The sequence below is a fragment of the Hemitrygon akajei genome, chromosome 6 (assembly GCF_048418815.1).
Source record: "Hemitrygon akajei chromosome 6, sHemAka1.3, whole genome shotgun sequence".
Classification (NCBI taxonomy): Eukaryota; Metazoa; Chordata; class Chondrichthyes; order Myliobatiformes; family Dasyatidae; genus Hemitrygon; species Hemitrygon akajei.
Window position 1 is genome coordinate 128,455,345 of NC_133129.1, and position 16,099 is coordinate 128,471,443.

At 40.6% G+C, this 16,099-nt stretch overlaps 1 protein-coding gene across 3 annotated transcripts in view; it reads right to left on the reverse strand.

Moving 5' to 3' along the window:
* Positions 1-16,099, reverse strand: part of cracr2b (calcium release activated channel regulator 2B) — a 153,809-nt gene that overhangs the window by 78,496 nt on the left and 59,214 nt on the right. For all 3 annotated transcript variants that reach the window (XM_073049228.1, XM_073049225.1, XM_073049227.1), the window contains exon 3: positions 1,743-1,854. In XM_073049228.1, the coding sequence (XP_072905329.1) occupies positions 1,743-1,854 (112 nt within the window). The remainder of the gene's footprint in view (positions 1-1,742; positions 1,855-16,099) is intronic.

A 16,099-nucleotide genomic window follows, 5' to 3' on the forward strand; every position in this document is an offset into this window, starting at 1 on the left:
GGATTTGGTAGAGGGTGAAGGGGAGAGAGGGAGGTGGAGCTGCGATGGTTTTCCAAATTGATTCCTGGGTTGCTGGGTTTGTCCTTTAAGAGAATAAGGTGAATGAGCATACTTCCAAATTAGAATGAGAGATAGTCTCATTAAAGCACACAGAACTGTCTCTACATTTGAAGGGTAGATGCAGAGATCATTTTTTTTACCGTGGCTTGGGTGTTCTGGAACCATGGATCAAAGTCCCAAAGTAAGGGGCTGGCAATTCAGGATCAAAATGTGAAGAGACTACAACTCGTAGGGTAGAGCATCTTTGCAATTCATTGCCCAATAGAGCAGTGAAGGTTCCGTTTATTCAAAAGATCAACAGATTACTGGATATTAAGAAAAAGAATATGGCGTTCCTGCAGGAAGATGACACTGAGATGAAAGATCAGCCATGATCTTAATGCACACCAGAACAGGCACATGGAGTGGATGGTCCATTCCTGCTTCTATTTCTTATGTGGGTCTGCAATTTCATTAGTAATTTTTAATTATAATACTTGTCATTTAATCACTGTGCATTCACCTCTCGACAGCAGCCTACCGTTTTCTACTAATTAGCTGCAGCGGGCTTGTCATCAAGCTTTCAGTCGAGCACTGCAAGTGCCCAGATATTTTTCAAAACAATAAAATCTTAGGATTCTTTCCCCTCTCAACTTGAATGCATCACTGGCTTCTTCACTTATTTCAAAACATGCAAACAAGGAGATAAGGAGAAGACTATTGAGAGTTTAACATGTGCACTTAATTCACAACTAATTAGGATTGTATCCATTCTGAATGGAATTAGAGATAAAAAGAGAAAAAAGTTAATTCAGAGCTGTCAGTGTTGCCAGTAGCTTCGGGCAAAAGCAGGGTCATCATTGGGTAAAAGGTTCTATTCAAAGTACACCCACAATTTCAAAACAAAATCTTTAAGTATAACCATGTGGGAGTTAAAAAGATATTTCCAATTAAAAGGAGAATTGATTTGGAATTCAGCTCTTCTGCATATACTACAGTTGCTTTCATTTAAATTAGAGAGTGGGTTTGCTTTAAGTATCAGAAACAAAGGTACAGATGGCTGCTATTCATTTAATCTCTTTCTGCCTCTAAATTCACTGAACTTTATTACAATAAATTATGATGTTTCAGCTGAGGTATGGGCCCTTGTATCATACAGGCATTTAAAGAAGGCCCAATTCACTGGTGTCACCCCTTAGTCTTGTGTCATTCACCAATTCAAATTTTTCCCCAAGACTTTCTCAGAAGAAGGGGCATTTATCTCAAATTATGTCTGCTGCCAAAAAAAAGTGCAAAGCAAAGAAAATTCTTTCAATCCATACCTTACAGTCTTGATGATCATTTTAAATTAGTGACCTTTTGTCATTGAGCGTTAGCAGTGTGCCCTAGGGTGAGTTTACTACAAAAGATTCTGACATTTTACCTCAGTCTTTTGATTTATGGGCACTTGTGCTTGGTGGAATTCATAAAATCATCTTCAGCAATTTATAACAGAGTAAAAGATGAGGGAGAGAGCAAGAAGGTTTCCTCAAGGACCTCAGTGCTCCCACCGTCTCTTCAACACTTCCAAATATCAGCATGAACAATTTAGTGTGTTTACCCTCCCAACACATATATTGATCTTATCACCACTGTTGCAAACCCCTGTCCTACCACATTATTGTCATTAAAGGCCATTGCAAATGCTTATGTATTGTACATACCAAGGCCCTTGCTGAATTCTACTGGTGTTAAGTAGCCGTTCTTATCCTGGTCCAAGCTGTCAAAGACATCTTCCAGTTGCTCTGGAGTCAGGGGCAACTCATTCTGCAATCTCTGTAACAAAGCATGAAGCAATATCTCAGATGGGCATCAGATATAACAGAGCTGTCTGGCAAATTAAACATTAATAAAAGGGGGAAAAAATCAACTGCATCAGAATAAGTTACATTGCAGGGGAAAGTAAAACTCTATTGGAAGGGAATATTGGGGTCAGAATTTCCACCTTTGCTCAATTACAATTTTTTTTTCATTTCTGCTTGGCTCTTCAAATAGGAATTAGACTCAAAATGACCCTCTGTGATTAAATATTATGCCTCTGAAAGAGCTGTACGTTCAATGCAACTGAAAACTAACACCACATATATTATGTGACCACAGTCCTTACAGAGTAATAGTAGCATCTTCACCTGATTTGCCTTGAATGAGTACAAAGTACAGAAATCTGATCATCTGGTGATATAATTCCTTTCAAAATAGAACATTACAGCACAGTACAGGCCCTTTGGCCCAAGATGATGTGCTGACCTTTACAAAATAGAGGCATGAGCACATACGGAGTACACTCATTGCGCTTAAAGATGTCTACCATTGGAAGGAACAGTCTTGCAAGTTCAAATATGTACACTCAGACTGAAAATGTATTGGGGAAAATGTTTGCTTATTCTCGAGGTACTTTCCAGAATATTAAATTCATCCAGACTAGACATCTGAATTTGTTCATGTAAATAGCCTGCACTACACAAGACTACTACAATGGAAGGAGATTACCATGGAAATATTTTATCCTTCAGATATTTGTTGGTTCATTATGTACCATGTCATATGAGTCACAATGATTGGAAAGACAATGGGTGATCGTTGTCTTTCCGGACCATGATTGTTCTTGTAAAACTTCTCTACAGAAGTAATTTTCCATTGCCTTCTTCTGGGCATTGTCTTACAAGATGATGACCCAGCCTGGGTAGGTCAAATACAAGGAGACACTATCAATACTCTTCAGAGATTGTCTACCTGGCATCAGTGGTCGCATAACCAGAACCTGTGATAAGCTGTTCATATGACCATCCACCATCTGCACCCATGACTTTACATGACCCTGAGTGGGTGGCTAAGTAGATGCTACACCTTGCCCAAGGGTGACCTGCAGATTACTGCAGGGGAGGAGTGCCTTACACCTCCTTCGGTAGAAACGTATCTCCACTCTGCCACCCGAATTAGATAGCAGTTGAGCTGTTCTCTTACTAGCTCCCTTTTGGTCAGCAGAGCACTGTATTTTGCATTGCGATCTTTGCTGTCTAATTATCAGGAAGCAAACCTACCACAGGACAATGGCACAAACAAGAGAAAGCCTGCAGATGCTGGAAATCTGAATGTGGAGGAACTCAGCAGGCCAGGCAGCATCTATGAAAAAGAGTACAGTCGACATTTCAGGCCAAAACATCAACTGCACTCTTTTCCTAGATGCTGCCTGGCCTGCTGAGTTCTTCCAGCATTTTGTGTGTTGACAGGACACTTGCACATTTGTGCCTCTGTGCCTCATTCAAAGATTTGTGCCACCATTAATTCAAGTTAATCAGTGTACTCTGAAGTGTACTTTCCTACCTGTTAAATCAAAGATTAAACATATTTTATCACTATATTACTTCTTATTATAGTGGTATAGAATGTTATGAATGCAGTAAAGAAAACTTATTAAGTGTAACACGTAGCCTGAAAGAACAGATCAATTCATGTTCATTAAATTCACTGCGTATACAAATGCATGAATTGATCTGCTACAAGCAGCTCAGATTCAACCAAAGAATCTCATTATTAACTAGACATAGAGCAATGTAAGCGCTCCTGATCCAACTCAACATCAAACTCGTGTGCAATATAATTGAATTTTAAAACTGTCTAAGTTCCATGCTAAGTGTTTGGTGCAATTGTCAGGGGGGAAAGATCTGATTCCCTTTTATAGAATTGTTGTTCATTATTGTAAATTCTTTCAGTGTAAAAGACTGGCAAAGAATACAGTGTGATATAGATCAGTTGCAGATATGGACAGAGCAATGGCAGATGGAGTTTCACCCAGATAACAGTGATGGGTAGGTCAAATACAACGAGACAGTACTCCGTGAAGGGCAAGTTCCTGAAAAGCAGTGCTGAGCAGAGAGCTCTTAGGATCCAAGTTCATAGCTCCTTAAAAGTGGCTACACAGGTCAATAAGGTTTATGGAATGCTTGCTTTTACAAGTCGAGACATTGAGTTCAAACGTCAAGAGGTTATGTTGCAACTTTATAAAACATTGGTCAGGTCACATCTGGAGTATTGCATACAGTTCTGGTCGCCCCACCATAGGAAGGATTTTGAGATTTTGAAGAGGGTGCAGAAGAGGAACCAGGAAGCTGCCTGGTTTAGAGGGCACTATTATCATGAGAGGTTGGATAAACTTAGGTTGTTTTCTCTGGAGCAGTGAAGGCTGAGGGGAGATCTGATAGAGGCTTATAAGTTTATGAGAGGCATAGATAGATTAGACAGCAACTATCTGTTTCCTGGGCTGAAATGTCCAATACCAAAATGTCCAATGTCATGGCCAAGTGGTTAAGGCGTTCGTCTAGTGATCTGAAGGTCGCTAGCTCGAGCCTCAGCTGAGACTGCGTGTGTGTCATTGAGCAAGCCACTTAACCACACATTGCTCTGCGACAACACCAGTGCCAAGCTGTATGGGTCCTAATGTGCTTCCCTTGGACAACATCGGTGGCGTGGAGAGGGGAGACTTGCTTGGGCAACTGCCAATCTTCCATTAAAAAAACACCTTGCAAGGCAAGGTAACTTTCCATGGTCTATTGAGACTAACGGAGGCCTACGTACACCAGAAGGCATGCATTGAAGGTGAGAGGGGGTTGTTTCAAGGAAGATGTGAGGAGTAAGTTTTTTACTCAGAGGGGTGGCTGCCTGGAATGCACTGCCTGGGATGGTGGTAGAGGTAAATATATTAGAGGCTTTAAGAGACGTTTGGATAGGCACATGGATGGAAGGAAGATGGAGAGATATGGACATTGTGTAAGTAGGAGGGATTAGTGTTTGGGTGTTCTTGATTTGCTTTTAGCCAGTTTGGCACAACATTGTGGCCTGAATGGCCTGTTCCCGTGCTGTACTCTTCTATGATCCTTGTTTGCCTCTGGTCCGACACCCTGACCTTTTCAATCTAGTCTGGTGCTTAAATCACCCAAACATTGGGCTGTTCCGCACTTTTGGACAGCTCTAGGGCCTGAACACTGCTGGCACATGGCCCTTCCAATTAGGCTGGGGGTTAAGTCAATCAGACATAGGGGCTTTACTTGCTCCTGCCTCCGCATACATCCATCATGCCTCGCCTCTGCATGCCTCCCTATTGTCAGCAGTGATCAATAGCAATAAAGTGTTATTAATAAGATGTTTGAGTTTCCTTCATTTTTTATTTTGCCACTGGTAAGTAGTTACTGGGCATCACCAGCGCCATCTTAAACCAGAAGCCCGTTCTTCATTAGCCAGGAGTTAACAGAGGGTATTAACCAGACTTCAATAAGCATGAGATTCATTTTTAAAACTTCCATTTGGAACATCAGCTTGTAACCTCTCACTCCAACTGCCAGTATTTCTCTAACACCTCAAAGCCAGGTATCACGATATTACAATATCTATTAACAAACTCTTCAAGTTTGCTCCTGATTGCCTTTTCAATTTTAACATCTTCAATCATTCTGAAAGGTAGCCCTCGTGACTCCTTACAAAATCAGGAAGATATTTTTACCTTACTCCATCAATTAAAACATGAAATGTAGCATTACTTCCAGATTCCCCTCCAAAGCTACACGTCATCCTGATTTAAATGGATGAATGTGTTCATTTGTACACAGTGAGCAAGAACTCCTGATTTACAGTACTATGGAAGCCTTTCTGTAAGCAATGTGGTAGTTTAAGTGAAAGCCACTATGTCTTCTCAAGGTAATGAGAAATGGGAGACAAATAGAACGCTGACAACTTTACCTATCAATCTAAATGGAATCATGAGAAATAATGGCCTGACCCAAGGATAATGACAAGACCCCTCGTTGAATATATTCAATTCAGCAATCTTGGATGCATGATAGATAAGCATTCTACTGAGCCGAGTTCAACCTAAAAGGATTGAATATACATTCAATTGAAGAATATGAATTTCACTGTAAGTCAGTCATTCATGGTACTACTCATAACATCAAAAATGATTATCTACCTTAACATAGCCCTAACATCTTTGTACAAGCTAGTTCCAGCAGTAATACCTTGGCATTACCTTTAGGAGAAAAGTATTCCCTAACTAATATTCACACAAGTTGCTACTTTCACAAGTACAGTCGGCCCTCTGTATCCGCAGATTCAATCAACCGCAGATCGAAAATATTCGGGGGAAAAAAGTTCCAGAAAGTTCCAAAAAGCAAAACTTGAATTTGCTGCGCACCAAGCACTACGCTGAATCCACGCAACTAAAGTGATGTGTAGGCTTACGCTGCTGTAGCCTCCCACCATTTCACAGATCCTCAGACTCTCTCCGGCACTCGTTGTTGGAGCATTGTTCGCCTTGCGTCTCGTTCGTTTGCTACTTGTGTTGTGAGCGAGAGGAAGGAGCTTAAGGCTAGTAAGGGATGGCTGGCTAGCTATGTAAAGTGCTACAGCCTCAAGAACTTAAAGATCACGGGAGAATCGGGATCGGCTGATGCCGAGGCAGCATCAGTGTTCCCAGAGAACTACGATGGTTCCGTCTGTACTGAACATGTACAGACTTTTTTTTTGTCATTATTCCCTGACCAATACAGTATAACAGCAACACACACAAAATGCTAGTGGAACACAGCAGGCCAGGCAGCATCTATAAGAAGAAGTACAGTAAACGTATCAGCCCCAGGCCCGAAACATCGACTATACTTCTCCCTATAGATGCTGCCTGGCCTGCTGTGTTCCACCAGCATTTTGTGTGTCTGTTGCTTGAATTTCCAGCATCTGCAGATTTCCTCATGTTTGCGTTTTTAAATACAGTATAACAACTACTTACGTAGCATTTACATTGTATTAGGTATTATAAGCAAACTAGAGATGACTTAAAGTATACGGGAGTATGTGCGTAGGTTAGATGCAAATACTACACCATTTTATATAAGGGACTTGAGGATCCGCGGAGTTTGGTATCCGCGGGGGGTCCTGGAACCAATCCCCCGCGGATACCGAGGGACGACTGTATTTAGGGATCTGGGCAGCAACATTTAATAAAGGGATCCAGAAGTAATCTTTTTCCTTGGTGTTTACTTGATTTAATTCCCTCTCAGTATGCCTGATGGGGGATGATCTGCAATCCTACTTCCCTTCAAACCCGTGTCTCCAACTATAGATGCTGAGGACCCTGTCAAATGGATCCATGAGCCCAGGGCAGACAGAAAAGTAATGCTCACCCAAGCCCACATTACCTCACTACTTGAACATCCGGATGTAAACCTCAGAATCAGAATTAGATTTAATCTCCGGCATATGTTGTGAACTTAGTTAACACTACGGCAGCAGTGCAATGAACACATGATAAATAAGTAGAGAAGTAAACTGAGTTGCATTAAGTATATATATATGTCTATTAAATAGTTAAAATAAATAGTGCAAAAAAATCCAAATACTAAAGTATTGAGGTAGTGTTCATGAGTTCAATGTTCATTTAGAAATTGGATGGCAGAGGGGAAGAAGTTGTTCCTGAATCGCTGAGTTTGTGCCTTCAGGCTTCTGTACCTCCTTCCCGATGGTAAGAGTGTGAACAGGGCATGTCCTGGGTGGTGGTGGTCCTTAATGATGGAAGCCACCCTCCTAAAGCACCGCTCCTTGAAAATGTCTTGGATACTAAAAAGGCTAGTACTTTAAAAAAAAGTTTCCGCAATTTATCTTGATCTTGTGCGGTAGCCTTCCTATACCAGATGGTAATGTCGCCAGTCAGACTGCTCTCCACGGTACATTTGTAGAAGTTTTCAAGTGTTTTAGTTGACAACCAAATCTCCTCAAACTCCAAATGAAGTATAGCCGCTGTCTTGCTTTCTTTATAGTTGTACCAATATGTTATATCCTCAGATATTGACACCCACGAACTTGAAATTGCTCACTCTCTCCACTTCTGATCCCTCTGAGGACTGGTTTGTGTTCCCTCATCTTACCCTTCCTGAAGTCCATAATCAGCTCTTTGGTCTTGTTGATGTTGAGTGCAAGGTTGTTGCTGCAGCCCCACTCAGCTAGCTGATATATCTTACTCCTGTACGTCCTTTCATCACCATCTGAAATTCTGCCAACAATGGCAATATCATCTGCAAATTTATAGATGTCATTTGAGCTTTGCCTAGCCACACATCACTAGTGTAGAGAGAGTAGGACAGTGGGCTAAGCATACATCCCTGTGGCGCGCCAGTGTTAATTGTCGGTGAGGTGGAGATGTTATTTCAATGCACATAGATAGTGGTCTTCTGTTAGGAAGTCAATGATCCAGTTGCAGAGGGAGGTACAGAGGCTCAGGTTCTGTAGCTTTTTGATCAAGACTGTAGGAATGGTGGTGTTAAATGCTGAGCTATAGTTAATGTACAGCATCCTGAGATATATATGTGCATTGTCCAGGTGATCAAAGGCTGTGTGGAGAGCCATTGAGGCAGCTGATGCTGCTCTTCTTGGGCACTGGTATAATTTTTGCCCTTTTGAAGCCAGTGGGAATTTCCAGCTGTAGCAGTGAGAGATGGAAAATGTCCTTGAACACACCCGGTTGTGGTTGGTACAGGTTTACAGAGCCTTACCAGGCACTCATTTGGGTCCTGCCACCTTGTGAAGGTTCACCCTTTTGAAAGACAGCCTGACATCAGCCTCCAAGACAAAGGTCACAGGGGTTATCGGATGCTGCAGGGATCCTCATAGCTCTGGTTATACTCTTTCTTACAAAGCTAGCATAAAAGCATGAGCTCATCTGGTAGTGAAGCATCGCTGCCATTCATGATGTTGGGTTTAGCTTTGTGGGAAGTAATGGCATGCAAACCCTGCCAGAGTTGACGTGCATCCAATGTCGTCTCTAACCTCTCCCAGAATTGTTTCTTGCCTCTTGAAGTAGCCCTGCGCAAGTCATACCTGGTTTTCTTATACAGACTGAGCACCAGACTTAAATGCAACAGATCTAGCCCTCAACGGTTTATGAACCTCTTGGTTCATGCACGGCTTTTGCTTTGGGAATGTACAGTAAGTTTTCATAGGCACACAATCATCAATACAGGTTTTAATGAAGTTGGTGACCACTGTGGCATACTTGTCCAGGCTCGAACATGAACACAGTCCGGTCCCAAGCAATCCTGCAAGAGGTAATGTGCCTCCCTTGTCCATACCTTCTTGGTCCTTACTACTGGTGCTGCAGTCTTCAGTCTCTGCCTTATACTCAGGGCATAGAACTACAGCCAGGTGGTCAGACTTACCAAAGTATGGGCGTGGGATAGCATGGTGGGCACTCTTGAACTTAGTGGAACAGTGGTCCAGTATGCTGTTCTCTCTGGTACTACAGATGATTTGTTAATAATAATTTTTTAGCAACTGTTATCAAGCTGGCCTAGTTAAAATCCTCCAGAATGATGGGAAAGGCATCAGGATATGTTGTTTCATGCTTGTTGATTACATCGCTCAGTTCGTCTAGAGCCTGTTTGACATTATCCTGAAGTGGAATGTACACTACTACCAAAATGATCGCAGGATGGCTTCCCTGACTCAACTCTTCACGAGGTCATCCACAGCTCAGCAACTGGACTCCCAGTCTCCAGGTTGGTGTTTGCAGACCCACACAGACTCTCATTTAAGTAATGCTTGAACTATAACATTATCTTTACTTACAAATCCTACCATGGACTCACTCTTCCCCATCTCTTCTGTAAGTTATCTGTTTCTCCAGTTCCAGCCCCTTTCAGCATTCCCAGACTGAAGTATATCCCTGTCACCAGCTGCCCCAAACTCTGGGTTTGTTTTCCTAAACCCATCTGTCTCTCCATCCTCTTTACTCCTCTTGGATGCACCTGAATACCTCCAATCTCTGACTATCATTCCAGTCAGCTAAGCAAACATGAGCAGTGATAGATTTGATTTAATAATATTCTTTCGCAACTCCTTGCAAAATGTTACCAAATTAGAGCTTCTATGTATAAATAGAAATCACTATTGTTGCTGTCTTCTTCTCAACACACCAAATAAGCAGTAAGTCATTTGGAGAATTTCCTCTGTTTCTGAAGGAGACATCAAGCCCTTTCCACTTAAAGAGGGACTCGAGTGTATTCACTGCATTAGGCACTCCTTTACTTTGACACTTGCAGGCTGAAATCAGCAAGAGTCTTGTGAAATATTGTCTAACCCATTTAAGATTTAGCCCAGATTTAGCTTCTCTCCTTTTTGAAATTCTTATTACAGGAGTTAGATTATGTAGTTGAAATGAAAAATTGTACTACATTATTATAGGTTCTGGTTAATTGGATCATCAGTTAAATCAGGGCAGTTGCTTATTTGGTACAACTCTTAAAGAACAAAAACAAATCATGAAAATAGCTGGGGTTCCTTTTGTTCATATGGCACACTATGCCACTTAATTGGTTCAGGGGACTATTGCTGAACAGGTCCTAACTTGCCTCAGACCCATGCACTTCTGTGGCCATCAGATACAACACTGTGCTTAGAGTGGACAGTTTTAAAATAGCATCAGTTGCATGGGCTCCTGTTCAAAAAGCAGTGATTTTTGTCTCTGATAGTTGGTGATAAATAAGCAGTTGGACAATTCAGATTTGTTTTGCTCACTGCAGTTTCAACCATTTAGATTTGGAGATGCTAGAGATGTCTGGGAGTGAAAATGAAATTATATCACTACTTCAACAAGTTAGGAAAGTATTGACAATTATCTTGAATGTTACCATAAAAATGAAGACTTGGAAGATGCAATTGTCAACAGCATTGTATGAAAGCAGTCCATTATCTACATTAGGTGTCTGCACACACATTGTTTGATTATACTCAATCAAAAGAGCACAGCAGAGTGCATTGAATTCCTCTGTTGATAACTATTAGGAGCTAAAACACAGTGTTATAGTACTTCAGTAGTATTGATGATGTTCTAAATTGTTCTATATTTCATTTGAATACATAATTTTTTACTCATATAAATGGTAGTTTGCCTTTTTATACCTTTTTCAACTGTTTCTATGAAATATGTCTAATTGGGCCAAAATATACTGGTCCTGATATGTCCCAATTAACTGGAAATCACTGCATTCATAAGACTAGAACACAGGAGCAGGAGTAGGTAACTTCAGCTCACACCTGGTGCCATTCAATATGATCATGGCATAGCCTCTCCAGGCCTCAACTGCCCTTCTAAACCAATTACCCACTGCTCTCAATTGCTCAACCTTTCAAAAAAATTACCTTCTCCTTAACAAGCCCTAGTGATTGTATCTCCACAACCAGTGGGTTGGAGAACTCCAGAGATTCACCACTCTCTGCAAGAAGTAGACCCTATGTACCTCAAATTTAAATGCCAACCCCTAATCTTATTAATAGGTTCCCTTGTTGAAGGTTCTCCACTGAGTGAAAACGTCTTGACATCTATTCTATCATGCAGCCTAATAATAATGTTATAGGCTTTATTAAGATCCCCATTCACTCTTGTAAATGCCACAGAATATAGATATAATTTTTATGCACTTATAGAACCTCGTCCCAGAAATTAGCTGAGTAAATCATTTTTGGACAACTTCCAGAAGCAGTATGTTCATCCTTAAATAAGCTGACCAACATTTTACATAGCACTAGATGTTACTAGTAAGCCTGTGCTCAGTGTTGGTTACCTCAGGCCTTTCAGCTTCCAAACCAGCCTGCTAACCTTTTGCAATTCATGCACAAGTATGTCTAGAGCTTTCTGTACTTTGTTTATCGTCATTTAGATAATAATCTGCCTTTAGATTCTTCCTCAACATTTGGTCTTATTATACTTCATTTGCCAAGTTTTTGCTCTTTCACTCAACCTATCAATATCCAACTGCAGAAATAGATATCCTCCTCCTGATATACACTCCCCCTTTTTCATCTCATTGGGGAATTTTGGACACCTTACATTCTGCACTGCCCTCCAGGTAATTAGTACAACCAGCAAGTAATTGAGGGCTACTAACTGATCCCGATGCACTCTACTACTGAGATGATTTAGCCTGAGGAAGACTCATTCATTCTGACTCTGCTTCCTATTCTATCAGCAATCTTCATTCCATGCCAACACATTTCCTTCAAACCACATGCTCTTACCTTTTCTATTTATGTGGCACCTAGTCAAATGCCTCCTGAAAATCAGATACCTGTTTATTCACTTTGCTTGTTACGTTGTGTGACAAATGGAAGAAAATAACAACTGAATGCTAAAATTTGAAATTTGTATCACTGTGCTTAGATTGGGCCCAAGTTCGAATGAAGACTGTTATTGAAAACAATTACATCTTTTGTTGCTTTTAGGGTGGGTCATGTTCTCTTCTAATGCTGCCATCAGGAAGAAGGTACAAGGTTTAACAACCACACCTTCTCCACTGCCAGCAGACTCTTGAACAAATCTCAAAAACGCTAACATTACCTCAGACCATATTTTTCTTTGCTCTCTCAACCTTGCACTAATGATGTTACATTAATTTAATTTTGCACATGTGGAAGTCATGCATAGCTCATGTTAAGTTTATCTTGGTCTTGGAATGTACTGGGCTGCTGCAAAAATATATTGTTGGCATTTGTATCATGTCTATGACAACAATAAACTTGAAGGACATTAATTATGACCTATCATGCAGTTCCAAAGAGGTTACACCATAAGTCTACTAAACAGTATGCACATTACCCTTTTCTGTTAATTAAATAACTTACTATACATCATCGACTGATACTCACTATCCAGAACATGTATGTTATTCCCACTTGTTCATGATCCAATGACAATGCAATATACTTCACAGTTCCTATTATCGGTTCCATGCAGTCCACTTTCCATTCTTCTATTGATTCTTTCTTTTATCAGATAATTCTTAAGTCAATATATGCCTTCAAAAAGCTCTGATCCTACACCTCTAATTATGGTGCCTTGATGCAAATGTTGCAGCCATCCAGAAATCCATACCAAAGGCGTCATATTCAAAAGCTGTAGCTGTCAGCAACAACGTTAAACTAGCATGTGGCTCAAAAGCCTCTTGTGGTCTACTGTTAACTTTGATTACCCAAGTTAATCTATAGCTTCTGGTACCTCTAGGTTACACTTCATAATTCAAAGCTACTCTACACTAAACATGTTTGAATTATCCAACATCTTACATAAAGAAATATGAATAAAACATCAAAGACGGTATTTAGAGACACATGAATAAAATGTTTTTCATTGCATAAAATGTACTTAAACTCATCTCTGACTTTGGGATAGATAAATATAGGCAAATAATTAAATGAGGATAAAGTAAGATCAAAGCATTGATGAATATCATTTCTGGAGATACTGGATGAAATAATTGACATGCAAATGCTAAGCCAAGTGGAAGCGCACATGTCTGATCAAAGCTGCACCTTCTATTCAGTGACCTCTATTCACTGAATTCAGAACAGGACAATCTTTTCTCAGCCAGATAATTGACAGAGTGTATTGCACAGTGCAGCTAATCTTCATGAATGTATACCACATTATTTCTGAATTAGTCTAATAAAAACATTTGAAATGGATAAATAAGCGGACAACTAAATCCCATACAACAAATGGACTTTTTGTCCTTCACGACTGCATAAACATAATTAAAGTACTTCAGTCAATGTATTTGAACCTGCAATACTGTTTAAATTCATTTTCAACTACATAAAACAAAATCCAGTGGGTTCTGGTTAATTGGGCCATTCAATTAGCATAAGCATTCATTACCAGGCAGCCGCTTATTTGGGACAACTCTTAAAGAACAAAAACTAATCGACAGAATAGCCTGGATTCCCTTTGTTCACTTGGGACACTATGCCCTTAACTGGGGCAGGAGACTGTTGCTGAACAGTTTCTAACTAAAGTCAGTTGCGTGCACTTGCATGGCCATTAGACACTGCACCATGCTTAGAGCAAGCACTTTTAAAACAGCGTCAGGTGCGCATGCTTGTGTTCAAAAGCACTTATTTTATAGGAGGATGGAAAGATCTCCAAATGCCGTCAATTTTGAAGTACTTTATCAGCATTCACCATCTAGTCTCCCGTATTGTGATGTGTGATGAGCAAACCAGGCGGAGGTGGGGTCCAGAGTTGACCCCCATGTGAACTATGCTGCTAATGAGAGAGAGAGAAGAAGAAGAGGGGGGAGGCCTCCTGCTGCAGATGCTGATAATGAGAGAGAGAGAGAGAGAGAGAGAGAGAATGATTTAGTATTATGGCTTCTTCGATAACTGTTTACTTTGTTCCAAGGACACTCACTTTGCCTGCTTGTGTAGATTCCTGCTGAGACAGCAAGGCGGGACCAGGTGATGGACATGTGATGGATGGCTGGTACCCCGACAGGGAAGATAAAAGCAAGTCTGCTGAGACACAGGCAGACACACCACAGGACACTGAAAGAGCACTGCGCACCCACAGGGAGGTGGGGGTTTGGAGGATCGATTCGGGGGAATTGATCAGAGGCTCACAGTGTCTGAAGGCAGACCGCTGGGGGCTTGTGTGTGTGTGTCCACCCTTGCCTGGGTGACAGGCTCACCACTGAAGAACGGTCTGGCCTGATACAGAGGGGTCACAGTCAGTGACCACAACAGGACAAGAAGTCAACAGAAGGTTTGCCTGCAACTGCCTCTCACTCTCTCTCTCTCTCTCTCTCCCCCCTCCCACCAACAGTACAACAGCAACTACCTTGACTTAACCTTAACTGAACTGAACTCTGCATCATCATAAGACTATTCATTTACCCCTAGACTTCGATAGAGCTTGGTTTTTGATTCCTATTTCTACACTTCTGTATATATCATTACTAACCTGTTTTATATATATTTGCATTTTATAGTACTGTATTACTTTACTAATACTGTAACTAAAAGTTACAGTAATACCAGACTCCAACGTATTATTCCATTTCTGATGGTTTGATAACCCAGTCACGGGGTACGTGACAGTATAAAGAATAATCCCTCAATGACAGCAACACCTTTGGGGCAAAGAGTAACAATTTAACTCATGAAAAAAAACCTTTTACAGGGGATATTTTTGGGAAGGTGCAGAATAGCATGAGCAGGCACCTGCATTATAGTGGCCCCGGGGAATATTAGTAAGTTGTTAAACAACAAACCTGACACTACAAATCATGAGGGAATAATGATCCCTCTTCCTTCCTCAGCAGCTCACGCCTACCTACCCCCATAAAAAAAATAGTGATATGCATTACCGTTCATAATATAGGCTATTCAAGGTTTCATACTACAGCAGGTTCAACAATGCTAATCTTTCAGTGAATGCCATTAGATTTTTCTTTAACACTTGCTATGAGCAAACTTACCTGTCAATTGCCTGCCACCATTACACAATAACAAAACTACAGACCCGATGACAATGTGCAAAGCTATATGTTCGGTGAGATTTGAGTAACATTACATTTTGGCTTGGATACCACTGACGGCCATTGATCAAATGTTCTTCACACATACTATGCTTGTGGTTTCAGAACTTCAACTTGTTCCCAAACACTGGCAATGGCAATTGGATATAGAATGGTAATGTTTCTTCAACTGTTGAACATTATGCTTGGTTTTTATCTATGCTTATATTAAAATCTTAACAGACAGTAGCGTCGTGCTGTGAGCCCACTTCTCAGTGTAACTTTTCTGACATGAAGTTTTCACTAAGCATTGAAGACTGAACGTGTTAATAGATGGTGTATTGTTTGGTGAATAAACTTCTGTCTTCCTTTGGAAGTTTATGCCATGCTTCAATGCAAGCTTTGGAGCATTAAGAACCTTTATAATAAGAATTAGCATATAAAATAAGTTAGACCTATATTTCACCAAATTGATAACCAGGATGAATCATTAAAACATATTATGGTCTACATCCGAGCACACATAAAATGAGTAGAACATTAATGTTTAGCCTGCCAATCAATATGGTCCTCAAAAGTAAAGTTACTTTCTTCCTAGATCACAGATCACTCGATTCCTATATAATCTATTGGATTTCAGCCTTGAATATCCTCCGTGACTGAGCATCATAGACCTCCCGGATAGAAAATTA